We start from the raw sequence: 18,293 nt of genomic DNA, 5'->3' as shown, positions 1-18,293 counted from the left end.
ACGTCCCTGAAACTTGCGTCATTGGATCCTAAGACCAACGCCTTAACCACAGCGACATTATTTGGTGTTTTATTCTGTTGAGACCTTAGAGGGGTCCCGGTTCTAACCAACGATAAATGCCTGAGGCCACGAGTATACCCCGGTGCCGAAAAGCTTCACCTTCACTCTGCGCGGTCGCATCTGCCGAATTCTGCCTCGATAATGTTATCCTTGCGTCGATGATCTCAATAACCCCTCCAGAATACCGGATTTCAAGATCGTGTCAACCCCTCCTGACCAGGGCAAATGGTCGGACTCCAGACCGACACCGTCAGGGCACGTCTCGACGCGGGCGAATCCCTGCCTGCCAGACAAAATGGATGGACTCCTCCAAATTGGCCGAGCTGCGAATCTCATTTGTCGCGGGGAAAATCTACCTTAGATCTTGGATTTATCAGCAGCAGCAGCAGCGACAGGGCTGTGATTTCGATGATTTCTAAGCACCGCCCCAGACAGGTGGAGGATTGCTACTTTATCTATCGATTCCTCCTGGACAAGCCTGCGGTGTATATAGGGGGACAATTGCCCCCCCAGGGTCTACGAGTTTCCTGCAATGAAACCAGTCTTGACCCGACTCTTTTCATCTACAAGAATGGCGCCCATCCGCGTGGGTTTGATCGGCCTGTCCGGCGCCCCGGCCGACAAGTACGAGGGCACCAACTGGACTTCCCTGGGACATCTGCCCTACCTGACCAAGACACCGCATTATGAGATTGTCGCGCTGCTGAACAGCTCAGCGGAGAGTGCTCGCGCGGCGGTGCAGAAATATAATCTCCCCGCTGAGACGAGGGCTTATGGTGATCCGGCTGGTGAGTTGGACTTGACCCCCGGTAGGACGACGACGACGACGACGACCTCCTACTGACCCCTATCGTCTAGATCTGGCCAACGACCCGGACGTCGACTTGGTCGTCTGCAGCGTGCGTGCCGATCGCCATTTCCAGACCGTCAAGCCCAGTTTGATCGCCGGCAAAACCGTGTACGTCGAGTGGCCGCTCGATCGCAACGCCCAGGTCGCGCGGGAGATGACGGCCCTAGCCGCGCAGCACAAGGCGAAGACGATCGTAGGACTACAGAGTGGCATGGCGCCAATTCTACGCAAGGTGCGTGAGGTGCTGAAGAGCGGTGCGATCGGGCAAGTGGTCTCCAGCTGGTCCGTGGGATCCGCCGGCAACGATCTCGACAAGGAGAGCCACAACGTGCGATACTTCCTTGACCGCGAGGTGGGCGGCAGCATGATGAGCATTCACGTCGGCCATGGCATCGAGACCGTGACTACGGGTGAGTTCCTCATTTGCGACCGTGGCAAAGTGCCGTAGCTGACAGGGTACCTTCCGCGCTTCCTTAGTGCTGGGGGAGTTCAACTCCTTTGCCAGCTCGATCGCCATCACCCGACCGACGTTGGACATTGTAGACATGCGTCCCGGGAATGACGGGAAGGTGTTTGAAAAGAGCGCCGTCAACGCCGTGCCAGATAATATCCTGATGTACGGCACGGCCGGGGAGTCCAACGCCCCCGTGCAGCTCACCATCCACGCGGGCAAGGAGTTCCCCGGTACGCCGCGCCTGGACTGGCGCATTCAGGGCGAGAAGGGCTGGATCCGAGTAACGTCGCCTTTCCTGTTCTTAAACGTGGGTCACCCCGAGACGAAGGTCCAGATCTACCGCAACGAGACCGGCCAAACAGAGGAGATCGTGGCGGACAGGGATGAGTGGGATACTCTGCCCACGATGGCGCAGAATATCGCCCGGTTGTACGAGGCCTACCGCAAGGATGAGTGGCATCCCACCTTTGAATGGGCGCTTAAACGACACGAGGCGATCGAGGGCATGTGGAAGAGATTTGACGCGGCGAAAAAGTAGATAGATAAAGACCTAGCTAGGGCCTATGCCGCGGTCATCGATCGCCACCAGCTTCAACGCACTTCCTGAATATACTTGAAACGAGATCCCACGGCCAATTCTCCTACTGTGATACGGAATGGGCCTCTTGCCTTGCAAAAAGACCGACATCGCATAGATCGACGGACATCCAGCAGGCTGCAGATGTCGGCCGAGTGTTGTTGGAGACATCCAGAGAACCGAAGTAGATGTAAACTTGAAAAATACCAGCTCATCCCACGTAATTGCAAAGTATCCCCCGCCGCTGACACAATCAGGCTGCGTGATGGTGTGACGCCGATTATCCGGCAGCTCCAAACGCCCCAACTTTGGGGTCTCGGCGAAGACCTCAGAAGGACGCTCGATGGCGTGCAGAGACGATCGCTCTGACAGGCCAGATCCCCGCATTGGCGAGCGAGAGGCCGTGGACGACGCCATCTCGTTCAGGAACGGGGATATTAATAGCTGGAATCGCAGGTGTGTTGTGAAGATGCGTGGATTGCATATCAGTCTATCAGGTAGAGCGTTTCGATATGGCTGCCGCTAAAGGACCCGTCGTGGCGACGACAACGTTGCCTCTGTCTCATGGAAATCCCGCGGTGCATAGTCCTCGAATCGGCGAACCTGCTCCCACGACGAAGCCAACGCCCCAGAACCGACCGGCCTTTGAGATTGAAGAACATCCCATTGACCAAGTGCGACCGATCAAAGTCGGCGTCATTGGCGCCGGTCTGGCCGGTGTCAACGCGGGCATTCTACTTCCTGCGAAGTTGCCTGGGCTGGACCTGAGGATCTATGATAAGAATGCTGACGTGGTAGGCTATCGCGCGAACCCAAAACGACGTCTGGAACCAATTGACTAACGAGAATAGGGTGGCACTTGGTTTGAAAACACCTACCCCGGCGTGCGATGCGACATTCCAGCCCACGTCTACCAGTCAGGTTTCTCACCCAACACGCAATGGACGGAGGAATTTGCTCAAGGTGCGGAGATCCGTGACTATTGGCAGAGCGTGGCGCGCAAGTACGACGTCTACAAGTATCTTCGACTGCAGCAGCAGGTCGAGAAGGCCGAGTGGATTCCCCAGCAGGGCAAATGGCGGGTTACCCTGCTGGATCTGAAGGAGAACAAGGTACATACCTTACGCGCTTCTCTGAAGAACAACCGGTGCTAATATTTGTAATGCTGGTAGACTTACATAGAGGAACTGGATGTGGTCATCCATGCGATCGGCCACTTTAACGCCTGGAAACTGCCCAACTACGAGGGAATCGACCAGTTCCAAGGACCCTTGTTCCATTCCTCCAACTGGCAACACGACGTGGAATTGAACGGCAAACGCATCGCGCTCATCGGTAACGGGGCCTCCGGTCTGCAGGTACTGCCATCGATCCAACCTATCGCCGAGCATGTCGACCACTACGCGCGCAATCGCACCTGGGTGGCCGACTCCTTCGGTACTACCGGTGTGCGCCGTCTGGAAGCCAACCTGTTCACTCCGGAGCAACTTGAATCATTCAAGGACCCAGAAAAATACATCGAGTACCGCAAGTCGATCGAGCAGGGCTACTTCTCCCGCTTCGGTGCCGTGTTCAAAAACTCGGCGGAGAACCAAGAACTGCGCGACAAATGGACGCAGCTGATGCTGGGACGTATTGGCGACAAGCCCCAGCTAGGCGACAAGCTTATCCCTGAGTTCCCGCCAAACTGCCGTCGCGCGACGCCGGGGCCGGGGTATCTTGAGGCTCTGACAAAGCCCAATGTGAGCTACATCCAGGACCCCATCCAAAGATTCACTCCCACGGGCATCGTGACTGCGGATGGCGAAGAACGACCGGTAGACGTAGTCATCTGCGCTACCGGAGCCAATGTCGACCATGCGCCTCCTTTCTCTGTCATCGCCGGTGGCGTCGACTTGAAGACGGCATGGAAGCATGACGGGCTTTGGGGATTCCCTTATAACTACCTCGGTGTTGCCACTCCCGGCTTTCCCAACCTCCTCTGGATTGGAGGCCCTCATGCTACAGGCCACGGGGGCAGCGTGCCCAACAGCCTCGAGAATCAAATCACATATATCGCCAAGATCCTGCGCAAGGTGCGCAGCCAGGGAATCAAAGCCATCGCGCCCTCGAAAGCCGCCACCGACGATTTCGTGGAATACTGCGATACCTTCTATCCTCGCACCGTGTGGACGGGAAACGACGACTCAGCTCCTGGCCAGAAGAACTGTCGCTCGTGGTATAACGGCGGCCGTCCCGGAGGCCGAATCCACGGACTGTTCCCTGGAAGCGCTACTAGTCTGAACTATCTGCGCCGAGATCCGCGCTGGGAGGACTGGGAGTATGAATATACCAATCCTAGCGGCAACCGATTTGCGTACTTTGGGAATGGATGGCGGACGCGAGAGAAGACGAAGGATGCGGATTTGACGCCGCATGTGGTTCGGCCGGAGGAGGTTGATCTGAGGACTTATATGGAGGGCTGGTGGGATGTGTAGATACTCCGTTGAAGGATGATTGAATTCATTTGGCCCGTTACTAGACTGTTTGGATTTTATGAATGAGACGATGATTCCTTATTTTCTACCCTCATTCCTCCGCCGCATACTTCGGCCGTTCCTCGCCTTGTTTCCAGAAATACTTCGCTCCAGGATGCGACTCGGGCAATCTCGCATGACCCTTGGTCTCATACATGTTCTCACGGAAAGTCCCTCCAGGCACTGAGTAGTCGGAGTGGAAGATGCCCCGCTTCTGCAGTTCGGGGACGAGATACTTGATGATATCGTCAAACGTATCCGGTACACTGGCATAGCTCAGGTTGAAGCCATCGACATCTGCTACTTCCACCCAGCGTTCCAGTTCATCCGCCACCGTCGTGGCACTCCCGATGATCTTGGCTCCGTTGCCTCCCATGATGAGATACTCTGCGATAGTCTTCTTGTCCCATTTCTTCCCCTCCGTGCCCGGCACCGTGCTGGCCCAGTGGTTGACCATGCTGCGAACCGCGGGCTGCTCCACGAAACGGAAGTCCTGATCGTCATCCCACTTCGAGAGATCGTACCCTGACCAGCCACCGAAGAGAGCAAGCGCGCCCTCGCGATCGCCGTATTTCGCGAGCTCCGCGAACTTGGTATAGGCTGCTTCGTCCGTTTCGGCCACGAGCACCAACAGTCCGGCGACCACCTTGATGGCGGACGGATCACGACCCAGATCCTTCGCCTGCTGTCGCACAGCATCCACCGACGGCCGTACCAGCTCCGGTTTCTGTCCGTTCAGGAAGATCGCTTCTGCATGCTTCGCGGCAAAAGCTTTCCCCGCCGTCGAGGTGCCCGCCTGTAGCAAGAACGGCGTGCGCTGAGGACTGGGCTCGCAGAGATGCGGACCCGGCACCTCGAAGTATTTTCCCTTGTGGTTGATCTGGCGAACGGCTTTGGGGTCGGCGTATCCGACCACACCGTCGCGAACATTCACGGCGTCGTCGCGCCAGGATGCTTCCCACAACTTGTAGGTGACGTCGAGGTATTCGTCGGCAATTCGATACCGCTCGTCATGTTCCACCTGCGTGTTCAACCCGAAATTCCGCGCTGCTGAGTCCAAGTACGATGTGACGATGTTCCACCCCACGCGGCCCTTGCTCAGATGGTCGACCGTCGAGAATCGTCGCGCCAACGCGTACGGCGCGTCGTAGGTCGTCGATGCGGTCACCCCGAACCCGATGCTCTGGGTGGCTGCGGCCATGGCCGGGATACTGTACAGTGGATCGTTGATCGGGAATTGCGCGCCCGCGGGAATCGTCGGGTCCAGGTTTGCAGGCCCCTTGTAGACGTCGTATCCGCCCAGGACGTCGGCGAAGAAGATGGCATGAAATTTGGCAGCCTCGAGCTTTTGTGCTATACTAACCCAGTTTTGCAGTGACTTGTAGTTGTGTCCTTGGTCGCCAGGATAGCGGTGCAAGCCCGGGTTCAGGTGCGAGGGCGATTGCATGGCGAAGGCATTGAGAATGAGTTGCTTCTTGGGCGCGTCGGAACCCATTTTGCGCGGTATTTGTGAGAGTAACGTATCAGGATATGAGTATACTGGATCACAAAAACAACTTTATCTACATTCAGAATAGTTGTACTGAGGATTAAATAGGAGTCTCATATGGATGCGACAGATTGTGCTCGGGTGGAGCGGGTCTGGATACTCGTGTTGACACAACAAGAGGCATAGACGAGACCGACAGGGACCGACAACCCCATTTCCCCTCGTAACCCCTCCTCGGCATCGTTTCCACCGGCGGGTACAAGTTGCACAGGCATTAGAGAAGAGCCAATGTCCCACCGAGCGCAAGGCGAATCAGCGCGACTGAAGGCGTGCGCGCCCGGATTGATTGCGCGAGACTCCCCCGCGATGGTGATACCGTTGGGGTACTCCAACTCGTCGACGCATCCCGAACGAGACTATCGGCGATATGCATTCATATTATCAATTTGATGCTCTCATGCGCGACGCATCGGGGGAGATGACGATATCGGATCTCTTAGGGCACGGCCAGCCCCGTGCCGCTCTCATCAGGAAGTATGTAAGTTGACGTCGTTCATTGATATCGTTTTATCTCCCATCTATCACGTAAACCCTGAAAGATCTCTATCTACATATTCATAGTAATAGTGTATCAACATAAATCAAGCAAAAATGGTCGCCCTCAGATTTACTGCGTCCCCAGATCGACGACGATGCGTTTTCCCGACGCCGTGCCCTGCCGCAGAATCTCCAACGAGTCGTTGATTCCCGCCAGTCCACCCTCTGCTCGAACGATTTCCGGCAGCTGGAGAGTACCGGAGTCTAGTAGTCGCTCTAACCAGGATACCATGGCCTCGCCCACGGCCGGCGACGAATGGAATAGTTTGATGGGAACAGTGTGATGCGTAATGTTCTCGCCCTTCTCCTTGGGCAACCCCGTCAGTCCAAGCAGATGGGCGTGAGAGCCATCGTCCCGCGGCGAGTTATCCAGCGCCTGTTCCAAGATGGTCGCAGTATCTTTGCCGACAATGTCGATCGCATATCGTAGCTTGCCGTTGGTGATGCCGCGGATGATCTCCACGGCGCGTTGTGAATCGTGGCGGTCGACGAGGGCATCTGCACCCAGCTCAATGAGTTTGGCGCCGTGTCGGGCAATATCGGCGACGCAGATGACTTTGAGCCCGGCCATTCGTGCGAGTTGGAGTGTGATGTATCCCGTCGTAGTAGAGGCTAGACTGGTCAGTTCGATCTTGCAGAAAGTGAATGATCCTCAGGGGACTCACCTCCCCAGATGGCAATCCAGTCACCCTTCTGCGGTTGCTCGGCTTTCTTAGAGGACTTGAAGCACTCTTCCTGAATATCCAGCGGAATTTCCTCTCTGCTGATTTGATGTACCACTTCCACCAAGTTGGGTCCGGGCGACGGCGAGGCCTGCGAGAGGTCAAGGCCTAGGGACACACCCAGTGCCAACACGGAGGCCACAAAGGCAACGCCGAGTGACGCCGAGGCGTGAACACACCCCCTCGAGGGGATCCGTGCTGCGTTGAAATGAGTGGCCACGGCATACTCCTGGAAGGCAGCCTTACGGATGTCGCGATAATCGGTGGATGGAACCAAGACCAGGTCACCCTGCTGCACGCGGGCCGATGCGTCTGCCTCGACAACGATGCCGGCAAGGTCTCGTCCATTCACCCAGGGTAGACTGGGAATGCCGAAATTGAACGCCCTACATACCACATGTGTTAGCGAAGCATGGACCACAGTCAAGACGGATAGACTTCTTACGGGCCCTTCCAGTCGATCGGGTTCAGACCGATCGCCAGAATCTGCACGGCATCAGCGATGTTTCGGTGGAATGAAGGCACGAGAAACAGACCTTGACTAGAATCTCATCCTTGGTCCGCGTGGATGGGATGGTATGATCGGTGACCAGCGTATATTGCTCGCGCGCGGCTTTCAGTAGCAGTGCACTCTGAGTGGTTCGGGGCTGCGGTGGTCTGATGGTCTCGACCGGAGAATGTATAAACGTCGGATTATAACTATATTCGGGTCCTTGTTCGATCACCAGTTCGTGGTGGAAGACGGCGTGGTGCTTTTCGTCCAGCGATGCCGGAGCATACGTGGTGGATATCGTAGTCATTGTGCATGCAGATAATAAATAATTCTAGCCCACAGAGGTCAAAGAGCCACGGCGATGTTTGATAGAATCAAGTCACCCTAGATGGGAATCAAGTATATTTCTGTCTAGGTGCTTGCATGGCCCATGGATATACACGCCCTCCGCTTAACCGCCACCAGGACCATTACAAATCGCTACTTGACGATAACGCCCGTCTTTGCGTGTAATTTGCAAAGTGTATTTTGCGATTTTTTCTCTGGTCGGAACTCGCCTTCATTGCGAATGGCGGGGCTGGAATGACGTGACGGGGGATTGTCGCCGTTCCAAAGAACGTCCCTTGCGTCACGGTCTGTGCGGTTTGTCGTATCTCTATGAAGGGAGGATCGGCCTCGGATATGGAAATCGAAATCTTTGGGATTACTGAGCCATGGGTCTGGTGGCACATCATGCCGAGAGCAGTGAGCGCAGCTTTGCAGTACGCAAATAGGCTTAACGGATAAGATGATGTGATATTGGTTATCAGGCACTCCATCCCTCGGGTGATCTAAGGGCTCCAGCATGATTTTGTCCGTGGACTGTGCCCTTCTCCTTATTGTCAATTGATTTTCTCCTGAACTCATGAGAATCAATTCCAATGGACAAATCCCTTTCTGGTCGAATCGATCGAACCCCCTGTGCTCAATCAGGGGCCACCTACCGTACATTCACAACCCAAGCTATGAATATGACCCGGATCCTCCAAGCCAGCAAAAGAAACGTGAACAGCTCATCTGATCCTTCCAATCGGCTTACACTCGCCGTGCCAATGGCTGTCTCCCATTCATAAGTACCGGGATGCACGCATAACTTCAGGCCGGGATGACGTGCCTGGCATCCACGGGGATTACTGAGCTGACCTGTCTCTTGGTACCTTGCTTGGTAATTGCCCATCTTCGCCTCGATGTCACATTGCTCAGAAACACTATATGACACTGCCACCCGGTACACGCAGTCGGTTGACTGCTTTTGTTCCTCACTGGCGACTATTTCATGCGCAAAATGGCCGACACCGAACACCAGCCACTGCTCGAAGCCGCGTCGATACAATATGACTCCCTGCGCGACCCATCTCCCAGTCTCCCTCCCGATGAATTTGGCCTCAGTGTTCAGAGCACGCTCCCTGGGACAGCACCGGAAGGCAAGACCCTCACCTGGTCCAGCGCGTATATCCTCGTCGTATCGCGGGTTATCGGTAGCGGCGTGTTTGCAACGCCGGGCTCAATCGTCAAGTCGGTCGGGAGCGTCGGATTGACTCTGTTGGTATGGCTGGTCGGCACCATTCTGGCGGCCTGCGGACTCGCCGTGTCCATGGAATACGGATGCATGTTGCCTCGGTCAGGCGGAGAGAAGGTAGATATTCATGGGCACTTCCGAGGGGTATGGAGCCCACAGAATTGATGTTCTCCGCAGGTGTATCTCGAGTATACCTATCCTCGGCCGCGATTCCTCGCCTCGACTCTCATCGCTGTGCAGGCCGTGGTGCTGGGGTTCACGGCGAGCAACTGCATCATCTTCGCCAAATACACCCTGTTCGCCTTTGATATCGAGCCCACCGAACTGCAACATAAAGCTCTGGCCGTCGGATTGCTTACGGCGATTACCATCGTACATGGCTGTTTCCTCAAAACGGGCATATGGATCCAGAACGTGCTCGGGTGGGTAAAGATCTTCTTGGTTGCGGCCATGTCGTTGACAGGGCTATGGGTGATTCTCTTCCGACCGTACGGAGACTCGATCGGAGCGTCGCAAACAGGATCTGACTATCCTTTCGCGTGGGACACGGTGTGGGAGGGCTCGAACTGGAGCTGGAGCTTGTTTTCCACCTCGCTGTTCAAGGTGCTCTACTCGTACACCGGTCTGAACAATGTCAACAACGTCCTCAACGAGGTGCAAAATCCCGTGCGTACCTTGAAGACCGTCTGTCCAGCGGCTTTGTTTACCGCATGTGGCCTGTATCTGGTAGCCAACGTGTCTTATTTCCTGGTTGTGCCGCTAGAGGAGATCAAGAACAGCGGCGAGCTTGTGGGTGCTCTCTTGTTTGAGCGTCTTTTCGGGAATCATATCGGAAGGACGCTTTTTCCTTTAGCCATCGCCATATCTGCTGCGGGGAATGTTATGGTAGTGACTTTTGCTTTGGTATGTTCGTCGCTCGAACTGCTGAACTAGTGTGTACTAACAACCACAACAGGCCCGAGTGAATCAGGAGATTGCTCGACAGGGGTTTCTGCCTTGGTCAAAGGTGCTCTCCTCGTCTCGACCATTCCACACTCCTCTAGGCGGTTTGATCGTTCACTACGTACCCTCGCTCCTGGTTATCTCTCTCCCGCCACAGGGGGATGTCTACAACTTCATTCTCGACGTTGAGGGCTATCCCGGTCAAATCTTCGCGCTGGCCGTCACGGTCGGCTTGCTGCTCGTTCGACGACGTGAACCCTTTCGTCTGCGTCCGTTCAAGGCCTGGCTACCGGCAGTGTGGCTACGTATCGTGGTCTGTCTGGCTTTGTTGGTCGCTCCCTTTATCCCTCCACCAGACCGGAAGGGTGATGTGCACTTCTTCTACGCGACGTATGCGATTGTAGGGGCTTCTGTGTATGTATGACACCTCCTTGCCCGAGACAGAGCTAATTATGATAGTGTTATTTTTGGCATTCTCTACTGGTACGTATGGACAAGGCTACTCCCCCACTGGGGAGGCTACAAACTGGAAGAGGAGGTCGACGTATTGGATGATGGCACCAGCATTACCAAGCTGGTTCGGTCGCATGAATAAGAAACAGTAAAGGAACCGTGCTTATTTCAAGATATTCGCAATAGAACGCATTAGGAATCAACATTATTCAGCTGAAATGCCATAAACCTATCCATTATTAATGTTAGTACCCCGTATGATTCGCTCCTGGCTCGCTCCCATGACAGCCACGCATATGCATGACCGTTGCCAATCCACGCATCCAATGATGCTCATTTGGATTTATCAGCGTTGCCTGAATTTGTGATTGACTGTACACCCTGGAAGATGGCGTGCTAGCCTGACAAATGCATTGCTGTTCCCCGCCTCTTGGATATAAAGTCAAGCTTGGACGGCGACATGTGGTAGGTATATCAGAATCATCACTATCGTCAAGATCATCAACAGACATTCATCTTTACATTCGCTGTCAGCCCACGTGTCGCAATGGCCTCTGCCGCAGTCCAGCTTCCTACCGGTCCCGGTTCTTCTCTCCTCACGCAAAAGTCCCAAGCCCCCATCCAGACCTCTGATAAGCCGCACCACGTTCAAACGAACCTACATTTCGTCAAGGAGCTGCCGGACGGATCACATCTCGCTCCGAGCTATGTCGGGAAGCCGGAAAGCTATGAACGGCCCTCTGCGGAAGTCCCGGTGACGGTGCACGACGTTAGCGGCCGTGAGCTGGACTATACGCTGGACGGTAATGGGTTCCAGTTCTACTACCACGAGAGCAAGGAGAAGGATTTTGTCGACGACGAGAAGATCAAGAGGGAGTACTATCCCGAGGTGGAGCAGCTTCTGAAGGATGCGTAAGTTTGACTCGGTGTCTTCCACCGTGGCGCCCCTTCCTGACGTCCCCAGGACCGGCGCTTCGAAGGTCTTCATCTTCGACCACACCATCCGTCGACCGGCCGAGAATCCCGATACTCCCGCAGGACAGCTGCGTGGACCCGTGCAGCGTGTGCATATCGATCAATCATACTCCGCGTCCAAGAACCGCGTCACGTATCATCTTCCCGACGAGGCGTCCGAGCTCCTCAAGGGACGGTTCCAGATCATCAACGTCTGGCGTCCCATCAAGACCATCTTGAAGGATCCCCTGGCCGTGGCCGATGCACACTCGGTGCCCGACAGCGACATCATTCCCGTCAAGCTGATCTATCCCAACCGGGAGGGCGAGACTTGTGTTGTCCGGCCGAACCCCGACATCAAGTGGTACTACCGCTACGGGCAAACCCCCGACCTCGTCACTTTGATCAAGTGTGCGGACTCGAAGACCGACGGTCGGGCGAGGCGAGTTCCTCACACGGCGTTTGTGAACCCGGACACGGTGAACGAGGAGCCGAGGCAGAGTATTGAGGTTCGCACGCTGGTCTTCCATCCGGATGATCGCGACTAGAAGATGGATGGCCGGCGACGAGAGATGAGACATGCCAGGAAGGATCCAGAATGACGCACGAATGGCATTTCATGACATAGTATTATCAGTTGATTGATAACGAAATTGCAATTATTTTGACTAGTTGGAATGGAGTATTTCATCCTTGGGAGCAATCCATGATTCATCACGTCAGGCCCGGTGGAGAATGTCCACGAGCCGTCAGGAACCCATCGTTAACGACTCCAACGATCGTAGAGACGGGGTAATTTTCAATTTCAGAGGCGAGATCGGGGTTCCTACTGAGTAGTCGACACGCTTATCCGGAGGCCAGAAAGCCGCCGCCGTGCCGCGCGATTGACAATTCCTACTAAAATGCCGTGCGAGCACGTAATCGCGCGCTCCAACGGCAACATCGCAGCCTCGGCCTTGTCTACGCGATATTCAAGCCTTCAAGGTCAGCATCTTGCACGGCAGGGGTGGATACGGAATGGCCATCGCCTTCTCCCATGCGTCGGTCTAGCCGGTTTGATATACGATGTGCAAGGGGATTAAATCGTGCAGCTCTGTCGTCGTGGAACGCCCATATAAAGATACACCTTGCCGGGCTCGCCAGCTATGCGCGACTCCTCCGACCGTGTCAGCTCTTACCTTAGCGCCAATACGGTAGATCTGCTACTACCATGGCTGCGGAAAAGGAATTCCGGCCCAGCGACGAAGAACTGGCTGACCAGTCGCTGCCGCAGTCGGGCACGCACCAGGGTAAGACCTTCCATGAGCGCGTCTCTCCTCGTGGACATGCCTAATTGAGTCAGTCAAATGGTATCGATCGACCTTCTATAATGCCCTGATTCTCGGACTCTGCAACTTCTTGGCCCCTGGCATCTGGGGCGCCATGAACTCGCTCGGCGGCGGCGGCGCGCAGGAACCGTACCTGGTGAACACGGCCAACGCGCTGACGTTCTGTCTGATGGTGGTATCGTGCTTCTTCGGCAGCGTCGTCGTGCACTTCATCGGCATCAAATGGACTCTGATCGTCGGCACCATGGGTTACGCGCCCTACGCGGCGGGTCTCTACACCAACAACCGCTTCCAGAGCGAGTGGCTGACCATCTTTGGCGCCGCTCTCTGCGGGCTCTCGGCGGGCATCTTCTGGATGGCCGAAAGCGCCATCGCGCTCTCCTACCCGGAGCCCTACAACCAGGGGCGATTTCTCGGATTCTGGCTGAGTTTCCGCGTGGGCGGCCAGATCCTCGGTGGTGCCATCAATCTCGGAATCAACGCCAATCGCAACGAGGCCGGCAGCGTCTCGTTCACGGTATTCATCATCTTCATCGCCCTGCAAGCGCTAGGCCCGTTCGCCGGTTTGCTGCTCAACTCGCCGGAGCGTGTGCAGCGTAGCGACGGGCTGCCGGTTCGACTCCGGGTGGCGCAGAGCCCCTGGTTCGAGATCAAAGCGACGGCCAAACTGTTCGCGACGCGCAAGTTCCTGCTGCTGGTGCCGCTGATCGCGCAGGCGGCGTACAGCGAAGCAGTCATGTTCACGTACCTGTCGCTGTGGTTCTCGGTGCGCGCGCGGGCGCTCGGCTCGTTCCTCTCCGGGATCACGGCGCTGACGGTCGGGAATCTGCTAGGCGCGTTTCTCGACCGCACTCGCATCCCGCTGAAGATCCGCAGTCGCGGCGCATTCACGGTCATCTTGGCGTTGCAGGGCGTGTGGTGGATCTGGGGGACGATCGTGACGACGGAGTATCGTCGCACAGGGCCGACGTATGACTGGGCGGACGAGGGGTTCGGACGAGCGTTCGCGGTGTATCTGTTCTGGGTGATGGGCTTCCAGCTGAATTACATGTTCCTGTCAGTGATTTGTATTGGATTGGGATCGAGGGATTAATGCTAACACGCCATCAGGTACTTTATCATCGGCAATCTGGCGGACGACGAGGAGGAAATCATTCGCGTGGCCGGTCTCCTGCGTGGCACCGAGTCAGCGGTGCAGGCCGTATCGGTAAGTTCATTGTCCCTCTTTCTCTCTTTCTCTGCCTGTGCGATCCAAGGCTAATCGACGCAGTACGGGCTCAGCAGCGTGGCGGTCATGGCGTCGGTGGGAGACATCTATCTCAACTTCGGGCTGTGGGCGCTGTCGGTCGTGCCGGCATGGATTGTCGTGCGGGAATTTGGGGTGTCAGGAGAGGACAAGAAGATCGAGCGCGAGCGACGGTTGGCGGACGGCGAGTGATAATTTCGTATTGACTTGATGTTTCGATAGAAATGAACGGTGCGTGTAGTCCGCAGGAAGTAAACAATTCCCGGGGAGGACGAAGAAACATCACCTTCCTCCGCTTGTTATGTTACACTCTGTAGGGCCAAACCACTGAGCACTACGCATTATTTCTCGAGTGAGACTCTATATTCATGAAAGGCAATTCGAGTCTACGTGTTAGTTTAGTCTCTCGCGTTTCTCAACTATTCTGGAATTGAACTACGCTCATTGTGTTGGGTGGAACAAAGAAGCTCTTCCCTATACTCCCGCGGATATATATATCATGCCCGAGAGAGCAACCAACAGTGTTTTGAATTTCTGTTTACGTTTCATCTGAGTTCCAGATCCCGTTAAGAATCCCAGACAGCCTGAGAACCATTCGTGAAGCTTATGATGCTATTCTTAGCACGGGGTCGCATTACTCTTTCGGGAAGGACGGTTCCCCGGAGTCGACGGACCGTGTCAGAAGTCAAGATACAGGGTCTCTACTCTATACATGTGCAGCAGCGCGGAAAGCGCGGGGATCTGGGGAAGGCATTCACGGACCGGTTGGTAGAGATTCGAGACTCGAGACTTTAGTCGAGACTGTAGCACATACGGTGCAGTTCTGTACTCCGTACAGATCAGGACCGCCTTGCCTTTTCCGGACAACGCCGGGGCCGGGCCGGTTCCGCACACGTGATCGGAGTCATAGATGCAGTGTACATGCTGTCTTATCATGTTATCAAGTGTGTCTATTTGCTTTGCTTCCCTCCCCCTTGCATACGTTGTACGCCGAAATGTTACCCTACCTTCCTTCGACCCCCACCGGAACGAATCGACAATAGTCCTTCGAATCCCAGGGGCGTTCGGCATGTAGCCCGTGATAGCCGGCGCCTCTGAGCTGAAATTGACCTCCTTGGGGTCGGCTTGAGCAGCGTTCAACCGGTGATCGTCACGAGGCCGAACAAAATCATGGTATAGCGGACAAAGAACTCGACCACGCTCCATGGGGTGAAGCCGTCTCTCGTAATAAAGCACGACGCCAGGCATGAACACGAGTCCCGCTCTACTGGACCACGGTAGAACTGCGTGCGATAAGGCAGTGTGGACTAGAGTGGAGGATTGAGGGGAGGAGACAAGTTGCCTGCATTATTGGCTGGGATGGTGGTCTGGGAGCCCTCGTAGAGTACACTACAAGCCATGCAGACGGCCACGGAGGGATGGTCGTGGTTTCCAAACGTAAGGGCGTTGCTACCTAGCGACGGGCCATCGGATGAATTCGCCGCTCACGGGCATGTAGGTGGCCATCTCGGTCACGGTATCGTTCACGTTGGCTCAAATCTTGATATAGACCGCAAAGGCTAGAAGAAGGGACCGCCTTGGGGGACTTGCTGAGTGTCGCTGTCCAGTGAACTGGTGTCAATTGATGGATGGTATCTTGCAAAGGGGACATGGTCGGCGTCCAATGCAGGCTCGCATGAAAGGAATGAACACCCGGAAAAGAGGAATGAACCAGAAAGAGCACCAGAACATCGCAGAGCCCCATGCGCAACTATCTCCATCCCGTGCCTACCATACAGCCGGAATGCTGCCCAACTGCCCGTGAGGGAAGAGATGTTTCGCAGGATTCTGCGGAGCCAAAATGGGCAAAACTGAAGATGAAACCCCTGTAATCCAAACTGCAAGCCGTATAATTGGCGCGGGCATTGTCCCTGCAGCGCCGTTCTGGCAGGTCGACGGTGGAAGTCTTGCCTTTTTCGGGGCAAAAACGGGGGCCATCGCCACTATCGGCTCGGTGGAGATCAGCCGGACTGATAGACGCGGTCGTCAAACCGACAATGCCGTGATAAGCATCCAGCCCGACCTGGACGATGTAATCATGACTCTGGCCCATCGGCAGCCACACGGTTGGGTCCGCGCAGCCGATCCCATGATCGGAGCCAACCCTACTTCCTGCCCGTGTTGAGTCTGTTTTGTCTGTCTTGGAAGCGTTCAAGGGAGTGCCGTCACTGATAAGCTTCGAGTATATAGGACGTCTGCCATCTCGAGACAATGGCAGATAGAATAACAAGCAAGTCGATCAATTTAATTCTCTTCTCATCCCCAGAACTCTCCTCTCTTCCGACAAAGACTTGTCTTTTGTCTTGATAACCGTCACCATGACATCTGTGCTCAAGAACTACTTCGGCCTGGGCAAGGTCACCGCCACCGAAGTCTCGGCCGATGACGACAGCAACGCGATTCGTGCCCTGCCTGCCTCCTGGTACACCTCCCAGGAGATGTACGAGCTCGAGCGCCGAGCCATCTTCTCGAAGAAGTGGCTGCTCACCACCCACAAGCTGCGCCTGCCCAACACCGGTGACTGGCTCAGGTACAACATTGCCAACTACGCCTTTATCCTGGTGCGCGATCGCGAGGGCAACATCAACGCCTTCCACAACGTCTGCCGCCACCGGGCCTTTCCCGTCGTGACCGAGGAGGGCGGCACGGCGCGCATCTTCTCCTGCAAGTACCACGGCTGGTCCTATGGCCTCAACGGCAAGCTGGCCAAGGCACCCGGCTACCAAGAGCTGGAGGGCTTCGACAAGAGCCAGAACGGCCTGCTGCCCATCCACGTGCACGTCGACACCAACGGTTTCATCTGGGTGAACCTGGACGGCGGCGACAAGCCTGAGATCTCGTGGGAAGAGGACTTCCAGGGTATCGACCTGCAGCCCCGCCTGAAGGAGTTCAACTTTGAGGACTACCATTTCGACCACCACTGGGAGATGGAGGGCGCCTACAACTGGAAGATCCTGGCCGACAACTACAACGAATGCTACCACTGCGCCACGACGCACCCCGACATCCCCTCCATCGCCGATCTCAGCACCTACGCTGTCGACACCAAAGACAATAGCATCGTACACTATGCCAACTCCAAGCCGGAGCAGATCGCCGCCGGGCTGAAGATTGCTAGCACCTACTACTTCCCCAACGCCTCCATGACCGTCTCGTAAGTATTGACTGTCTCCTCTTTCTCCCTTCGTCGCTTCATGCAGACCAGACCAGTACTGACCCGGAGAATAGCCCTCACTTCTTCTTCATGCAGCGCTTCGTGCCCAGCAGCCCCACCACCTGCGAGATGCGATATGAAGTCTACCGCAACAAGAGCTCCAGCGACGAGGACTTCGACCGCATCAATCAGATCTACAAGCGGGTGATGTCCGAGGACAAGTACCTCTGCATCGAGGCTCAGAAGAACATCAACACCGGCGTCTTCATCAACGGCGAGCTGCACCCCCGGTTGGAGAAGGGACCCTTGTTCTTCCAGGCGGCGGTGCGCGAGATCGTGCAGGCTCACCACAAGCGCGAGGAACTGGTGGGACAGGAAATCTGGCCGGCTCGCCAAACGTTACCCGGAAAGGCACAGGTCAGTCGCGAAGACGAGGATTTCGCCGCGAAGGTGGCCCGCACGAGTCAGGCCAACAAGGAGAGCTGCGACTCGATGGCGCGCGAGGCCGACGGCTGCTGCGGTGGAGTCTGCAGTCAGACGCCGAACGCAGCGCTGGCCTACTAATCCTGTTTTTTTTTTTTTTTTTTTTTTTTTTTGTTCACGAATAACGATATTCTATTACCTTCACCTTGCATGTTTCCTTTGGCCCACTTTTCATCCCGTGTCTGCGATAAGATTGCCTGTTTATTTTAGTGTCATAATTTATCTAGATTCAGTCCGTACTATTTACCAATCACACTGAACTTAATCGATATCAACAACTGCTCCCATGGATTGAACGAACTCTGTCGGTTGACTTGGTCATTGCCCTAAGCAGATATCCTATCGATTCAACTGAATATAGGTATATGCTCGGTGGGT

The 18,293-nt window shown here is 55.5% G+C and overlaps 9 protein-coding genes across 9 annotated transcripts; 5 read left to right on the top strand and 4 right to left on the bottom strand.

Moving 5' to 3' along the window:
• Positions 1-631: 631 nt before the first annotated feature.
• On the top strand, positions 632-1,902 carry KD926_010976 (uncharacterized protein; the record flags this gene model as incomplete). Its single annotated transcript, XM_053095949.1, has 3 exons — positions 632-848; positions 919-1,320; positions 1,388-1,902. 3 exons carry the CDS (start codon positions 632-634, stop codon positions 1,900-1,902), a joined length of 1,134 nt encoding a protein of 377 aa, XP_052959785.1.
• A 12-nt stretch (positions 1,903-1,914) lies between these two features.
• KD926_010975 (uncharacterized protein) lies at positions 1,915-2,328 on the bottom strand (the record flags this gene model as incomplete). Its single annotated transcript, XM_053095948.1, has 1 exon — positions 1,915-2,328. The coding sequence occupies one exon, from the start codon at positions 2,326-2,328 to the stop codon at positions 1,915-1,917; it is 414 nt and encodes a 137-aa protein (XP_052959784.1).
• Positions 2,329-2,453: 125 nt separating this feature from the next.
• On the top strand, positions 2,454-4,418 carry KD926_010974 (flavin-containing monooxygenase; the record flags this gene model as incomplete). Its single annotated transcript, XM_053095947.1, has 3 exons — positions 2,454-2,735; positions 2,793-3,053; positions 3,114-4,418. The coding sequence occupies 3 exons, from the start codon at positions 2,454-2,456 to the stop codon at positions 4,416-4,418; spliced, it is 1,848 nt and encodes a 615-aa protein (XP_052959783.1).
• Positions 4,419-4,509: 91 nt separating this feature from the next.
• KD926_010973 (LLM class flavin-dependent oxidoreductase) lies at positions 4,510-5,952 on the bottom strand (the record flags this gene model as incomplete). Its single annotated transcript, XM_053095946.1, has 1 exon — positions 4,510-5,952. One exon carries the CDS (start codon positions 5,950-5,952, stop codon positions 4,510-4,512), a length of 1,443 nt encoding a protein of 480 aa, XP_052959782.1.
• A 661-nt stretch (positions 5,953-6,613) lies between these two features.
• KD926_010972 (zinc-binding alcohol dehydrogenase family protein) lies at positions 6,614-8,065 on the bottom strand (the record flags this gene model as incomplete). Its single annotated transcript, XM_053095944.1, has 4 exons — positions 6,614-7,155; positions 7,209-7,651; positions 7,711-7,751; positions 7,802-8,065. 4 exons carry the CDS (start codon positions 8,063-8,065, stop codon positions 6,614-6,616), a joined length of 1,290 nt encoding a protein of 429 aa, XP_052959781.1.
• Positions 8,066-9,082: 1,017 nt separating this feature from the next.
• KD926_010971 (putative methionine permease) lies at positions 9,083-12,213 on the top strand (the record flags this gene model as incomplete). Its single annotated transcript, XM_053095943.1, has 6 exons — positions 9,083-9,433; positions 9,494-10,219; positions 10,272-10,672; positions 10,718-10,835; positions 11,220-11,623; positions 11,676-12,213. The coding sequence occupies 6 exons, from the start codon at positions 9,083-9,085 to the stop codon at positions 12,211-12,213; spliced, it is 2,538 nt and encodes an 845-aa protein (XP_052959780.1).
• A 662-nt stretch (positions 12,214-12,875) lies between these two features.
• On the top strand, positions 12,876-14,431 carry KD926_010970 (DUF895 domain membrane protein; the record flags this gene model as incomplete). The annotated part of the gene is made up of 4 exons (XM_053095942.1): positions 12,876-12,954; positions 13,008-14,049; positions 14,104-14,200; positions 14,264-14,431. 4 exons carry the CDS (start codon positions 12,876-12,878, stop codon positions 14,429-14,431), a joined length of 1,386 nt encoding a protein of 461 aa, XP_052959779.1.
• Positions 14,432-14,917: 486 nt separating this feature from the next.
• On the bottom strand, positions 14,918-15,445 carry KD926_010969 (uncharacterized protein; the record flags this gene model as incomplete). The annotated part of the gene is made up of 2 exons (XM_053095941.1): positions 14,918-15,163; positions 15,242-15,445. The coding sequence occupies 2 exons, from the start codon at positions 15,443-15,445 to the stop codon at positions 14,918-14,920; spliced, it is 450 nt and encodes a 149-aa protein (XP_052959778.1).
• Positions 15,446-16,079: 634 nt separating this feature from the next.
• Positions 16,080-17,996, top strand: KD926_010968 (aromatic ring-hydroxylating oxygenase subunit alpha; the record flags this gene model as incomplete). Its single annotated transcript, XM_053095940.1, has 3 exons — positions 16,080-16,396; positions 16,545-17,432; positions 17,507-17,996. The coding sequence occupies 3 exons, from the start codon at positions 16,080-16,082 to the stop codon at positions 17,994-17,996; spliced, it is 1,695 nt and encodes a 564-aa protein (XP_052959777.1).
• Positions 17,997-18,293: the final 297 nt, after the last annotated feature.

The sequence above is a fragment of the Aspergillus affinis genome (assembly GCF_023601865.1).
Source record: "Aspergillus affinis strain CMG 70 chromosome Unknown NODE_8_length_531634_cov_87_933514, whole genome shotgun sequence".
In the NCBI taxonomy this organism is placed as follows: domain Eukaryota; kingdom Fungi; phylum Ascomycota; class Eurotiomycetes; order Eurotiales; family Aspergillaceae; genus Aspergillus; species Aspergillus affinis.
Note: the sequence above shows the minus strand (reverse complement) of the source record. Positions and strands in the feature narration are given on the sequence as shown.